This window comes from Brachyistius frenatus, unplaced genomic scaffold (assembly GCF_029030835.1).
Source record: "Brachyistius frenatus isolate BFR_SWC_R1_liver_20210118 unplaced genomic scaffold, ASM2903083v1 Contig_186, whole genome shotgun sequence".
Taxonomy (NCBI): Eukaryota; Metazoa; Chordata; class Actinopteri; family Embiotocidae; genus Brachyistius; species Brachyistius frenatus.
In genome coordinates this window covers 507,149-522,367 of record NW_027210785.1, presented here as the reverse complement: position 1 = coordinate 522,367, position 15,219 = coordinate 507,149, and the positions used below count along the sequence as shown (strand labels likewise).

At 39.5% G+C, this 15,219-nt stretch overlaps 1 protein-coding gene across 1 annotated transcript; it reads left to right on the top strand.

Annotated features, from left to right (window-relative positions):
• Positions 1-12,592: 12,592 nt before the first annotated feature.
• pdcb (phosducin b) lies at positions 12,593-14,259 on the top strand. The gene is made up of 3 exons (XM_069718108.1): positions 12,593-12,644; positions 13,172-13,320; positions 13,705-14,259. The coding sequence occupies exons 1-3, from the start codon at positions 12,599-12,601 to the stop codon at positions 14,218-14,220; spliced, it is 711 nt and encodes a 236-aa protein (XP_069574209.1). The 5' UTR covers positions 12,593-12,598; the 3' UTR covers positions 14,221-14,259.
• Positions 14,260-15,219: the final 960 nt, after the last annotated feature.

The following is a 15,219-nucleotide window of genomic DNA, read 5'->3' as shown; positions in this document are numbered from 1 at the left end:
GAGAAGTGAGGGCCAGCCAAAATGTCCTTACTTTGTCGAAATGTCCTCACTCCGACAATTTAAAATGAAAGCTGGTCCTCTTAAAGATAGTTGTACAATTACACAAACACACACGCAGATACACACACTTTCATGCACATGTACTCCTGTCTTAAAATCTAATTGTATTTTTGCCATAAGTAAACCTTTATTGTTGTTATATCTTAGAAACTCTTGCAAGCACTTTACATATAGGCTCATAGAGAGCCAAATAAAAAATAATCTCTCTCACAGACAGTACACACACACACACACACACACACACACACACACACACACACACACACACACACACACACACACACACACACACACACACACACACACACACACACACACACACACACACACACACACACATTCAAACAGACATTTATCAATACCACATCGTCTCATTTACTAGAAGGGACCATTCCTGTTGTCACACTCACATGTTGGTATCAGTGTTGCTCAGTCGCTTTCTCACACGTTACACAAATGACTAATTGTATGTGACAACTGACTGGTTAAATGTCAGTTATTTGGTCAGGTCTCTTTCCCATGTTAGTAATAAGGTGTCTCAAACGTCTGTGACACACCTTGCAAGCCTGTCACATCGATTTGCTCTGCCCTTTGGCAAATTTTTCCTCTGCGTTCCACATACACATTTTACACATTTACATTTTTGTAATAATAAGTACAGTAATTTATTTCTTGTTTAGTATTGTAATTTGAACAAAATAACACGTTACACAGGTGAAAAGCATCCAAGCAAGTGAAGTATAAATTATAAAACCTGTTACACATTCAACAACAGCAATGCGATCCACATTAGCAAATAATTCAGTAGATGTATTCTTGCATGGCTACAAAACCTCTTCTTTTTTTTCCACTTAAAAAAATTTGACAGAAAATGTTTCTTATTTAATCTGTCCCCGGTCATCTAAATGAAGTGACGTGTTTGTGTTTGTCAGACAGCTCTGGGAATCCACGGGGATTCAGGATTTGGCAGGACAGTCACAGAACACCCAAAGTTTGATTAGAAGCATATTCAGCAAAGCAATGCTTAATTGGTGTCCAGAATCAGCACGTAACGTTTATGCTGATGAATGTGTGTGTATGTGTGTTAGATGTGAGGGAATGCAGCACCCTTTTCCTTCACATTCAGATTTAAATGACTGACTGGTCTCTCAAATTCTCATACAAAATGTTATCGAGAGGAATCAAGCTCTTCAAACCAAGCATAAAAGCTGGTGGAAAGAAAATGTGTCGCTGTGTTTCCTGAGTATCTAAGTGTGTGTATATGTGGTATGTTGACGTTTCAGTTGTTGTTTTGTTCTTTTATCACCAAAGCTGTCACCTGCATAGTTAATAGATAGTGACATGGGTTGAAGGGGAAAAAAACGAAGAACAGAAATACAGTAGAATTTCTTTATGTAAATGATTTGGCAATCAATACGATGACAACTTACTGCAGTAAAATGTAACATTGTTCTTAAAGTGATGATACTTTAACCAGGCCATCTTCCCAAGAAGAATAACATCATTAGTAGGGCTTTTTTTTTTTTTAATTATTAAAAAATTTTTTTAATGTTTTTAATTAACAAACATCATAAGAAAATTTCAAATGACATATCTGGCAAGTAAAAAAAAATGCTGATACAGAACATGACAATGTATAAATTTGTTCGTAATGTACAATATCTCATGCAATTTGTGCCCATAGCAACAACAGCATCATTTAACTTTCTTGTTCAGGTACTCAGCACTTGATTAAGGTTAGGGAAAAGTTGAAGTCTGGTTTAATACGGAAACAACTAATTCACATTAAAAAGACAAAAACATTCTACAGTAAACATGCTGTCACAACTGTTGGACTCGGGCTCATGCTAGTACAAAGCCAATATGTGTAAGCCCCCAGTCCTGCATGTTCTTTTAATGAGGCAATAGGAGAAAATGTCAGGCTTCAAGATATTTATTTAACAGCAACAGAATAATCAGTTTACAGAGCTCTGGTTCCAGACTATGCTTCCCTGACCACAACAAAGTATGTGTCAGTTCACGAAGACTGACTCCTGACCCTCCCTGACCCAGTCTTCTTATAGTACAGGAACCAAAAAGTCATGTATGGTGATGTGTCCTTTGTTGATTGGTTGAGGTGGGCCGTCTTGCCTTGTGGGGATGTGTTGCTCAGGTCAGTAACTTATTCCTGTTTTATGACTCGGAAGAAATAAGAAAGACAGGAGGTGAAACTAGTGGTCGTGCCATCAACCGTAACAGCCTGTGGCCTTGTTATTATGCACAGCAGCATGCTGACCCCAACAGGATCGCTGACCTCAGCAGTATCGCTGACCTCTACAGAAACAGCCTGTTGCATACGCCTGAGGATTAATAATTGATTAATATGAGATTGTATATAAGGAATATAATATGCCATACATACAGTGGGTACGGAAAGTATTCAGACCCCTTTAAATTTTTCACTCTTTGTTTCATTGCAGCCATTTGCTAAAATCAAAAAAGTTCATTTTATTTCTCATTAATGTACACTCAGCATCCCATCTTGACAGAAAAAACCAGAAATGTAGAAATTTGTGCAAATTTATTAAAAAAGAAAAACTGAAATATCACATGGTCATAAGTATTCAGACCCTTTGCTCAGTATTGAGTAGAAGCACCCTTTTGAGCTAGTACAGCCATGAGTCTTCTTGGGAATGATGCAACAAGCTTTTCACACCTGGATTTGGGGATCCTCTGCCATTCTTCCTTGCAGATCCTCTCCAGTTCCGTCAGGTTGGATGGTGAACGTTGGTGGACAGCCATTTTCAGGTCTCTCCAGAGATGCTCAATTGGGTTTAGGTCAGGGCTCTGGCTGGGCCGGTCAAGAATGGTCACAGAGTTGTTCCGAAGCCACTCCTTTGTTATTTTAGCTGTGTGCTTAGGGTCATTGTCTTGTTGGAAGGTGAACCTTCAGCCCAGTCTGAGGTCCAGAGCACTCTGGAAGAGGTTTTCTTCCAGGATATCTCTGTACTTGGCCACATTCATCTTTCCTTCAATTGCAACCAGTCGTCCTGTCCCTGCAGCTGAAAAAAAAAAAAAAAGCCATAGCATGATGCTGTCACCACCATGTTTCACTGTTGGGATTGTATTGGGCAGGTGATGAGCAGTGCCTGGTTTTCTCCACACATACCGCTTAGAATTAACGCCAAAAAGTTCAATCTTGGTCTCATCAGACCAGAGAATCTTATTTCTCATAGTCTGGGAGTCCTTCATGTGTTTTTTGGCAAACTCTATGCGGGCTTTCATATGTCTTGCACTGAGGAGAGGCTTCCGTCGGGCCACTCTGCCATAAAGCCCCGACTGGTGGAGGGCTGCAGTGATAGTTGACTTTGTGGAACTTTCTCCCATCTCCCTACTGCATCTCTGGAGCTCAGCCACAGTGATCTTTGGGTTCTTCTTTACCTCTCTCACCAAGGCTCTTCTCCCACGATTGCTCAGTTTGGCTGGACGGCCAGGTCTAGGAAGAGTTCTGGTCGTCCCAAACTTCTTCCATTTAAGGATTATGGAGGCCACTGTGCTCTTAGGAACCTTGAGTGCTGCAGAAATTATTTTGTAGCCTTGGCCAGATCTGTGCCTTGCCACAATTCTGTCTCTGAGCTCCACCAACAAGGTGGGTTGGTAGCCTAGGGTGGCTTCAAAAGGTGACAGTCCGTTGGCACAGGAGTTATGACTATTGTGGGCATACTCCACCCACGGGAGTAGGGAGCTCCATGATGATGGGTTTGATGCAGAGACACAACGGAGAATGGCCTCTAGCTCCTAAATTCAGGCGCTCAGTCTGTCCATTGGACTGTGGGTGGAAACCGGAAGAAACAGAAGGCCTTCCAGACCTGCCAGGTGAACTGGGGACCACGGTCCAAGACGATAGCCACTGGTATGTCATAGAGTCGGAAAACATGGAGGACCAGGAGGTCGGCGGTCTCATGGTCAGAGGTAGTTTTGGTAAGGGAATGAAATGGGCGGCTTTTGAGAATCGGTCCACTATGGTCAGGATCACGGTGTTGTTGTTGGACGGGGAAAATCCAGTGCTAAGTCCAGAGCAATGTGGTACCATGGGCCATGAGGAACCGGTAGAGGTTGCAGGAGTCCAGCAGGGGGAGTGTGAGATGCCTTGCTTAGGTGCGAGCATCATTCTCCAAGGAGCGCCACCAAAAGGTCCGACCGAGCCAGGTGATGGTGGGGGGTTCCACCTCCAGGGTTCGGTTGGGTGCGCAGGGCATACGCGGATTCCACTTCCCAGGTGAGGGCCCCTAGCACACAGGAGGGTGGGATTATGGTGTCGGGAACAGAGTCTTTGTTGTTTAGATGCAAACTGACCGGAAAGGGCATTGCGTTTGGTGTTCTTATGACTGAGGCAGTAGGTGATGGTGTAATTAAAACGAGCAAAGAACAACGCCCAAAGGGCTTGGCGAGAGTTGAGGCCAGTTTCTCCACTTCGCCAAACTACCCGTTTGACTGCCAAGAGCTCCTGGTTTCCCATATCGTAGTTCCATTCTGCTGGTGAGAGTCGGCGAGAGAAGAAAGGGATGGAGGGACGGAGCTTCGAGTCCGAACCAGAGCGTTGGGACAGCACCGCCCCCACACCCGTGTCCGAGGCATCCACCTTCACAATGAACAGACGGCTATCGTCGGGTTGGATGAGGATGGATGCTGAGGCAAAATGTTCCTTAAGGAAACGGATCACCTGGTCAGCTTCTGGAGTTAATGTGAAAACTATGGGGGCAGCCGTCTTGCTGTAGTCTCGGATGAATCTGCGGTAGAAGTTGGCGAACCCCAAAAATTGCTGGAACTGTTTACGGGTTGAGGGAACTGGCCACTCAGTCACCGTCTTGACCTTCTCCGAATTTGTTCTGACCTGACCCCTCTCAATGATGAACCCAGGAACTGAACAGATGAGACGTGGAATTCGCATGACTTCATTGTATCATGCAATTAATTTGACACATAATGACAAATGACTAATAAACACAACAGTAAGTCATCCGGTCATCACCTCACAGACGTGCTGTGATTGCAGCAGTCTCCTGCTCTGTTGTGTCTGCTCCTGCAACGCCTCCCAGTGGCAGTGGCAGGTTGGATAACAATCAAGATATTGTACTGTTTTCAAAGTGTACGTCACTTTTTCCCTGAAATAGTGAAGTGGGGCTCCCTCGGTTGAAAACAAACTCGCCAACGTAGCTGAGGGTTGACTAATATTTATGAATGGGTCGCAATTTAGTTACAGTTGGACAGAAGATGAGGGTGACTGCTGCCTCGTCACTCCCCTCCTCCCTGCATTACACACAAACCAGCATCGGTGTTGCCCAATAGACACAAGTGCACACAGATTGAATCACGGGCCGTGAGAATGCATTTAACCAGTAACCCAAACACTGAAAACCATATCTTCCTGTGTCATATGACCTTCTTTTATTTCTCAAAGATGACTTTGAAGACGATGACCAGGGAAAATTACTGAATTTAAGTCTGAATAGTTTCTATTGATTAGACAAACATCAGTGGTTTGGATGTGAACAGGTGTCTGACTCCTGATTGCATGGTGAGCAACAGCAGAGATGAGATTTACACCAACTGAAAACATGTCTCACCCACCCTTGAAAAACTGATTTGACAAGAAAGTGACAGAACTGCATAGAGAGAGACAAGAACAGACATTAAGAATGAATAGATTGGCTGAGGGCGCCTCGTACTGATCTGGAGATCTGTGATTTTCTTTCAGCTGATAAATTGTGTCAGACGTCTTCCTGGGGCTTCTAATGGTTGATAACTAATGATGTTTTTCACTATTAATTAAACTGCTTAATTTCTACATCAATAATTTGATCTATCAAATGTCAGAAATGTCAGATTTTGTTTCATTTATTTCTTATGAAAATGCCTTTCTGTTTTCTTTTGTTTTGTTTGTTTTCAAGACATTTGTGCTATTTCACATGCAGGAAAAGATTTAGGAAAGAAACTTGGCCACGATGAATCACTGACAAAAACTAAGATTATTTTTTCCATTTTCTCATCAAACGTTTGTCCGGTCATTTCCAGTGTTAATGTGCAGACACTGTGGCAGACCTAAATGCATACAGACATAACAGTCATACCAAATAAAACATCCTTTTTTGTGTTTCCATTTACTGTATCAGTTTATCCTGTTCTCAGTCTATCCTCGCTTCATCACAATTTCCATCTGTTTGCTTCAAAGAGTTAAGCGCCGTAGGCATTCAATTTACTTTTACTGTAAGTGAAGGCAGTGAAAATATGAAGTGGTACAAAAATGTTGGGTTCATCCAGTTCATCAAAGCTTTACAGGATTGATTCACACATATATATTCCCAGTTATCTCTAGTCATGCAGACCGTTTTGGTGTTACTTCTTTTGAAATTTCTCAGATGTTTCCCACCATTGTAGTTCAGTGCAGGAGGACAATGTTTTTTTTATTTGTGGCGCAACATTGAAAACTAATACTTAAAAAGAAATTCAGCAGTGACTGATCTTCCGACAAATGACTACCTAAATCCTCAGGGTCCAAAGAAATAATTTAGGATGGTCTTCATGGTATTTACATAAACTGCTTTGTTACAAAGAAATACCAGCTAAATAAAACTAGAGACAACATGTTTTATGGGAATTGGTACACTGTTTTGTGAAGAAAGATGTTTTCAGTCCTGCATAACAATTGTGACAAAAAAATCATTAGATTTTTAAATACACGGATCCCAATGTAATTTATGTTTGAGAACCCTAATCAATCAATCAATCAATCACTCACTCACTCAATCAATCAATCACTTTCTTTAAAGCACAGACTAATCAAACAACATGACCCCAATATACACAATTATAAAGAGTACATACCAGGCGATAAAAATAAGAAAAGTTCAAGACAACCACATTAAAACATTAGTGTTAAAGAAGTGATAAAACAAAATGCAATAATGGCATGCAATTGCAAGAGAGAGTTGCTCAGTGCATCACAGGAAGCCAGGGTTACCTGAGCCACCCCTAACAATAACATTTATCAAATAGGAAAGTTTTAAGCCCAATGTCAAATATAAAGAAGATGTGTTGTTCTTAATGTCTCATATGGTAATGGTTTATCTGTGGATTATTTTGTGGATTAATTGTTTGGTTTGCGAGATGTCAGAGAATTGAGTCATCACAATTTAGACAAAAATGAATTTGCCAAAGTAATAATGTGAGGAATTTACAGAAAATAATCTGTGGAGACAGAGAATTTAGAAGTTCTGCCCATTGGTGTGCAGTTTTTGAAAATTAGGTCGACGTGGAACTATCCAAGTTTGAAAGAGGAGCTCTCCATTCGCCTATTTGGCCTTTAATGTGTTGTTGGAAAAATATAAAACAGAAAAAAATAAGCCTCTGAGTGCAGAGTAGGAGATAGGAATCCCGTGACGGACACTTCCAGCATCATGTATGTTTGTTGCCTCAACATCATTTAAAAAAAAAATCATAACTGTTGGAAGTGATGCAATTGCAATGAGACAGTGAAAGGTCTTCCTCAATGCCAGTTCATGTTGAACAGGAAATTAATTCTCCTGAGTCAGAGCAGCAGAAATGAGTTGGACGTGAGCTTCAAGTAATGCAAGGCTGGACTTTCAGACAGCCTCATAATATCCCACAGCTGTTATAATATTGGAAGATTCGATTTCTGTTTGTAATAATGATTCAACCACATCTAGGTCTGAGCCTGGCCAGAGGAAAGCTACAGAACCATTCATGTTTTCCTTTTTACGGCTCAAAAGACCAGGCTCTAACTCATCGGGTTTTTTTGTCACGGAGGTGTTGTGCATGTGGTTTTAGTGAGAGCGGCAAAGAAATTCTCTTTCAAGAGATTACTCTTTATGCATTTGTCAGGAGTTATTGTCAAGATGAATATAAGGTACTTCTGGAGTTAGTTTTTCATAGGAAACAGCAGTTGTATCCTCTTCGGTATTACCATTTTTTTTACTCTGTTCACCTTATGTGGAACTTGATGCTAGAATAAAACTTCTCCTTTAACAACCAAATGACCCTGTTTTCTTCATGGCGGATGTTTGACAAAAGGCCGCCTTACTTGTGATTTCTGCTGGTTAACCCTATTAAGTCAATGATCAACACTCAAGGAAGGCTATTGCTTAATTGAGCTGCTCCCAGCTTTTCTGAAGAATGCACACGTGTCTGAGTCACCCAAAAAGCATGAGAAAAAAAAAAAAGGATGTGTACTTACAGTATAGCATGTGGGGGAGATACTAAAACTCTTTGACACACGTGTGGCATATTCACACAAGGAACATAGTCATGCTGGTAATTTACATTCAACATCTGAATGTAATTCATCTCTGTGACTCAACGCTTAATAAAGAAAGTCGGAATGTTCAGAAACCTCAGCATAATAGTATAAAAAACACTGACAGAGGAAGTAACTCTATATTTTAAGTTCGATATACAATGACATCATAGAGCACATGGTTCATATAACAAAATCCACCCTGTGCTTCTAATTATATGGGAGATGATGCACACACACTTATCTGCAATCAGTGTGGCCCCTAATATCTTTTTTTTTTCAAGGCATTATGTGCAATTTAGTTTGGTTACCATGTTTTTTGTTTTTTTTTACTTTACTATCAGTTTCTGTGCTCTCCAGCTCCCACGGGAAGGAAACATGCTGGTAGGCGTAAATGTATATTTAGCAACCAAACAAAGACATACTGGTGTTCCTGAGTCATAAGGACATACGGAATCAGGAGATCTCTGAGTTCAACAGTGGAGCTTAGTTGTATTCAGCAGCATGTTGTGAATAAAACTCTTTTCTTTTTTACGTTCAGTTTTTTTTTTTATGAAGAACTAATGGTATAGTAAAGTACTGTTTATAAAATAGGACAGAGCAAAAATGTAAGAAAATGTAGAAAAAAAAGAGGAAAACATTTGAATGTCATCTCGCGGTTGTACTTCTCTGCCAACCAGTTAAGATGGAGTTCCAATCCATGTTTGTCCAGACTCATATAATACAATATGTTATGAGGACAAATGTGTTCAAATGCTTGGCAAACAAAGCTGAGTCTGATAGAACACGAAGTTGTAACCATGATGGGTAGACAATGCTTCAAATATGGATGTTGCTGCAAAGAAGCTGCAAACACTTGTAATTGTGGATGAATTATGCAAATCTTCAGCCTCACAGACTAGTTTTGAAATACAGTCATAATCTCTCCTTCTGTTCCTGAGTTATGGTGTTGAATAATGGCCAGAAAATTATATTGCAGAATATTATGTCTCAGCTAAATTGATCTTTGACCTCTTTTTTGCATAAAATGCTATCCATTCTTCATTTTATCCTTCTTGATAATTGTGTAACATTTTGTCATAATTAATGTATGAATTCTTGAGTTATGTTCTAAGGTCACAGTGACCGTTGACCTCTGACCATTCAGTTCATCTTTGAGGTTCATCCCTCAAGGTGTTCCTGAGATATCCCGATCAGGAGCATGGAATGGATGGACCTCTGTGTACAAGATCATCAACTTAAAAAGCTTCATAAAAGACTTTCATTATTATCCAAGGCCTTTGTACATTTGTAATCCAAATATTGCAGGCTGAAGGGTGACCTCTGGTGTTTAAAAGGTGCAAAAGACCTGACCTGGAGTCACTGTTATCAAGCCAAGGAAAGAGATGGAATGATCTGTGATCATGTAAGAGAGAGACTCTGAATTGGGCACTGATAGACAGTCTTCTGCTCTCACAGACACTGAAATGGCTCTCTAATGCAAATGTTCAGCTACTTCACGTAAACTACATTTCCTCTACTTGGAATTATTGCTCTGAGCCGTAATCCGTTACTAATGTAAGCCTGTGTGGAGTACTGGATTTTTGTCTCTATTTACCTCCGTCCTCTGCTTTGGATGTATTCAAATGTAGACAGTCATTTATCTTCAGATCACGCGTTCAACCTTATGTATTTTCATAGTTAAATAAGAAAAAAAAAAAAGCCCTTTATTGGGAAATTAAATGATTTGTGTACCGGTAAACAATTTATCAAAAAATTAATACATTTATTCATCTTATAGCATGAGATAATTCCTTTGGTCATAAATAAACGATTTGGTATTTTTTTGCATTCCTTCTTGTGTAAAGAGAGGTTTCTTCTGCCTGAGATATGTTGCCCATCAACAGGACGGATGGACGGACAGACAGACAGACAGACAGACAGACAGACAGACAGACAGATAGAAAGAAAGCGAGGCTAAAATTAGAATTATAAACTGTTTCTGACAGAGTTTTAGAACAAAAGGTGCAAAATAATTGGCTGAATTCCATTTTAAGCAACCTATGCTTATTAAGTGACTGACACTAATAAAGCCCCACCTGACTCTGTGTGCCTGAATAAAAAAGTCCAGTAATCCTTTAAGCCAATAAATACGGGACACAGACACAGAGATGAAGGATAGAAGTCAAACAAGGCTTCAGAAAATATTGTGTGGGTGTGGAGAGCAGTTGGTCTTCCTATTTGCACTGCAGTGATTCAATACTGAGCTCCAGGAGAGTTTAGAGTGAGACATGTGGCATGGTAGCATGTGGAAACATACAGTATAGTAAAACATAACTAGATGTACAGATATTTCTATTTCTTATCTTTCTTTTTTTTTAAATGCATTGGTATTTTTTTTTTATTCTCACAACAAGATTTTAAAAATCTTTGTAAACATAAAAAAGCATAAGTCTTAACTATGGAGCTACTTGTGAGAAAACACAAAAGGAAAACCCTGCTTTAAGAAGTGAGAAGAGACTACAGTGGGATTTTTGTGTTGAAAATAATCAAGAAGCATATGATAAAGCATCAGTAGATAACTCCCCACCCATAGCTAGAGGTGTTTTGTATTTTGAAAGATTCCCATCATGTGTTCATTTCGTGTGAAGCTCTATGCCTGGGAGAAATTTGAATGCCAGACAAGATCACTTTATTTGAAAGTTCATCTCGGGGATATGGTGCTCTTGCTTATGTTAACTCTTAATATGCTGTTTGTAATTGTTAAATGCAGGACAGTAGCTCTTCTGTATTCCTCTTGAATAGGAAAAGCTCTTATAAACTGCCTGATCAAGTGATATGTTTTATTTCTGGTTAAAAAAAAAAAAGAAACTGCAAAGTCAAAAAATAAAAATAAGTGCTTAGTTCTCTCTCTCTTTCTCTGTCTTTATCGTCCTCTCTCTTCACTGTGCGCAGTCAGGCCTTTAACAAGTAGAGGCTTTTAATTCCTGAAGTGAAATCCTCTTAGGATCTATGCTCTATTTCTGTTTGGTCTATAGGGTCTTTTTTGAAATCTCCATTAGACCAAGCTCATTGGCTGAAAAAGACACATGCATGCACACACAAACACACCAACCAGCTCAGTGACGGGATCGAGTGTAGACCAGTGCAAGGTTAACTACTGACACAACAGGAGGACTCTACAGTGACTGTGGGAGGTAAGAAAACTTCTATTAATGATCAAATAAAACTAGCTAAAATGTTTGTAGAAAGGTGAAGTTTGGATTTAAATTGATATATTAAAAGATAAGTGATGGGGTCTATATGGTTTTACATACATTCAGCTCTGATTTTGGGGGCCATCTTGATTTTTCCAAGAGATAATTTACCATTTACGCAACATTACAACATATTGAATAGAGAGGTTTTACAAATTTGTGTTAAATTATTTTCTTTTGTTAAAGTTAAGGCTTCTGCACTAAACAAAGAATTCTTTCGTTTGCTACTGAATTTAGTCATGGGTCTGTGTCAAATTGGAAGTCAGCTGTTTACAAGACTTTATTGTCTATCTCTTGCTTACACAAATGCAGACACAGAGCTGAAACATTTATCCATGGCTTCCTTTGCTCATGCTTAAATTTAGCATGGAAAATCTCCACTTGTGAATAGGGATTTAGAAAGGTGGCCACAAAGATCATTAGAGCAGATCAGCGTTGAGACTGCGGTGGGGAGGGGGACAACACTAATTGAAACAGAAGGATAAGGTCAGTTGATCCAATCAGATATTGGCTCTGCACATGTCACATTATCCAGTTGTTTGAACAATGACACCACAAATATTATAAAGCACTGTGAAGCCCGAAAGATAGTGAAAAGGGACTACAAATGTATTTTTGCACTAACTGTACATCTGCACTTTAAAGAATTTGACTTTACTTTATATTAATTTAATTAAAACTTTCTTCTTTTAATGTATAAATAAATGCACCAGTTGTGTTTTATTTTTTCTTCATGGTTTCATGATTTTAGTTGTCAGCTCCATCTGTTAATTCTTGAAACAGTTGCTTCAAAGGCTAACAGCAAGTAACACAGATCCAGTGCAGTTTGGTAATCCTCTTAGACTGCATTAATTTAATTATATTATATGGGTCTCACTTGGTGTTTAGTAGGTCACAGTACAAAGATTTTAACTCTTTAGCTTTACAATCGTTTGAAGTAAAAAAACATCAAAAACCCCGTAAAGGAGATTATTCTTATTTTTTGTTTTACAGATAGCTAAGCAGTATAATGTCTGACAAACTTTTGGATTTGGAAGAGACCGCGACCCACACAGGTGAGTAGACACACTGCTTCCAAATATCACACTGAGCCTGTGTGCTTATGGGTCAGATGAGTCTTCATATTTAAACACAAATTTCAATAACTTGTCATTATTAAATGGTGTTATTATGAGGTTCAAGCAAACTTTTCACAAAGAAATTGGTCCAAAAGGCAGAATAAAGCAGAGTAGAGTACAGCTCTGTAGAGCGTCAGCAGACACTCTTTGGGTCATTCATGCTCTTCCAGCAAGGTTAAAATAATCCTCAAATTAAAACTGGATACATTACCAAACAATGATTCACACTGTTACTTCACAAAGGCGTGAATCAGTCATTCAACTGAAAATCCTACATATAATATTCACTATATCTGTTTAATTAAGAGTTCAAAACTTCTGCTTCTTAAAACCAAAGTTACTCCCGCTGCACTATGAATCCTGTCCCTTCTGTTTTAGCCCCACCAGGCTGTGTTAGTAAACAGTTGAGGAAAGACCTCAGTCATTACCCTTCAGGAACTGACTGCTATTTGCTTTCTCCACAGGTCCAAAAGGAGTCATCAATGACTGGAGGAGGTACAAGTTGGAAAGTATGGACCAGGAGAACTTACCTCATGCCAAAAAGGAACTGCTGAGACAGATGTCATCCCCGAGCAGGCAAAAAGATGACTCCAGAGCAAACCTTAACCGCAAGGTACAACCCAGTACCTGCAGTATAGTGCTAACCCAGTGCAAAAAGAACTCAGCAGGCATTTGCTTTGATGGACAGCAAATGCCCTACATGTTTGATTGTAATCTTTGGACACGGTGCATTACGAAACAACTGTATCTTTGTGAAATGACTGTAGAAGTATAGATAAATGCAAAAAATAAGTCAGTTGGCAGTGAGAGCTTCTTGAAGTGATTATAAGAAATTCACCTTAATGAGCAAATGGATGTATCTACTGATAACCCTGAACATTAACAAGTCCTGGTCTCAAAACTCGTAACAATTGCAATTGTTGCAATTCTAAAGCATGCAATTGCAATTCTAAAGCAATATGTAATTGTAACTATTGTTTGAATATGATTTTCTCAGATGAGTGTCCAAGAGTACGAATTGCTCAAAGAGGAGGATGAAGGATGTCTAAAGAAGTACAGAAAGCAGTGCATGCAAGAGATGCATGACAAGCTCAGCTTTGGGCCCAAGTTCGGAGGTGTGCATGACCTGGATAGTGGAGAGGCTTTCCTGGAAGTCATCGAGAAGGAGCATCACAGCACAGTGGTGGTTGTGCACATCTACAAGGCTGGGATCAAAGGTTGTGAGGAGCTCAACAGCTGCCTTGACTGCCTGGCCACTGAGTACCCCTCCGTAAAGTTCTGCAGGATTGATGCTGTGTCGTCTGGAGCCGCCGAGCGTTTTTCGGATGAATTTTTACCTACACTGCTGGTGTACAAGGCTGGAGAGCTACTTGGGAACTTCCTAGCCTGCACACAGCATCTAAATGAGGAGTTCTTTGCTACCGACGTGGAGGCCTTCCTCAACAGCTATGGCCTGCTGCCTGAGAAAGAGCTGCCTGGATTGGAGGATGAAGAAGAAAATGATGTAGAGTAAACAGAGTTTGGCTGCTGAAGAGGAAAAGAAGCCGTGTAAAGGGGCTGCAAAGAGATCTAAGAAACACAATTTGTAAAATAAGACAAGGTATTCTTTTGGTCTTTGGCAAATAGGTAAACCGTACCGTCTCCACTAGTGTTTGACGATTGTTCTCTATGAGAGAAGTTTTCCATTCAGTTGTTGAAGAAACTTTAGCGTCCCAGAAATGTGTGCTGCTGACTATGAGTGTGAGGGACAGTAAACTGAGGATAAGCAGTGTTTATTTATAAAGATATACATAAATATAGCACAAACCCCCCCTTACAACCACCCTGAAAAAAAGCCCAAACTAGCTAACTATAGCTATAATTGCAATGTTTTATTTTGTAAGATTAGACAATAGTACATGCTGTATGTGCTTTAAATTATTAAATTAAACGTACTTTAAATTTTACTTCATGGCATGTTTTTGTGGCATTTAATTGGTATTATCTGTGCACAATTTATACCAAAAAAAAGAGGCCAGGGCTCGTAGAAGGTGGCATCCCCGAATTTAGTTTATTTGATGTCTCTGTAATGTTGTCAAAATTAACAAAAAAAGTAACTTTTAAAAAGTTGAATTGAGCAGCAGCTCTTAGACTTGAGAAGCCAAAGCACTCTAGATGTGGAAACATCATTATGTAAACATTGTTCCAACATTACCTAACATTGCTTCTTTAGCCAATGTGGGAAGTGGTGAGTATTTTGTTTGGAAAAAAACAAACATTTAAGAACCTCATTTTAATTGATCTTATGTAAACAGAAATTTTATTTAATGTCTGTGTATTTCTTTCTGTGAGAGAGAGTCATGGAAATAAACAGAAAGTAAACCGTAAGCCTTCTTTTTCTTGAGGGATATGATTCAGCAAGTCCTTGACTCAGCACACCGTTACCATCATCAATGAATTTGAACAGGGAATGATACTATTTATAATGTGGACTGTAATATGATAAAACATAATGTTGTTGATAATATTCATA

Bases quoted from the DNA above. Each gene is read 5' to 3' on its own strand.
- pdcb (XM_069718108.1), top strand. From the start codon at position 12,599: ATGTCTGACAAACTTTTGGATTTGGAAGAGACCGCGACCCACACAG. The intron at 12,645-13,171 runs GTGAGTAGACAC...CTTTCTCCACAG, and splicing joins AGAGACCGCGACCCACACAG to GTCCAAAAGGAGTCATCAAT. The intron at 13,321-13,704 runs GTACAACCCAGT...TGATTTTCTCAG, and splicing joins GAGCAAACCTTAACCGCAAG to ATGAGTGTCCAAGAGTACGA.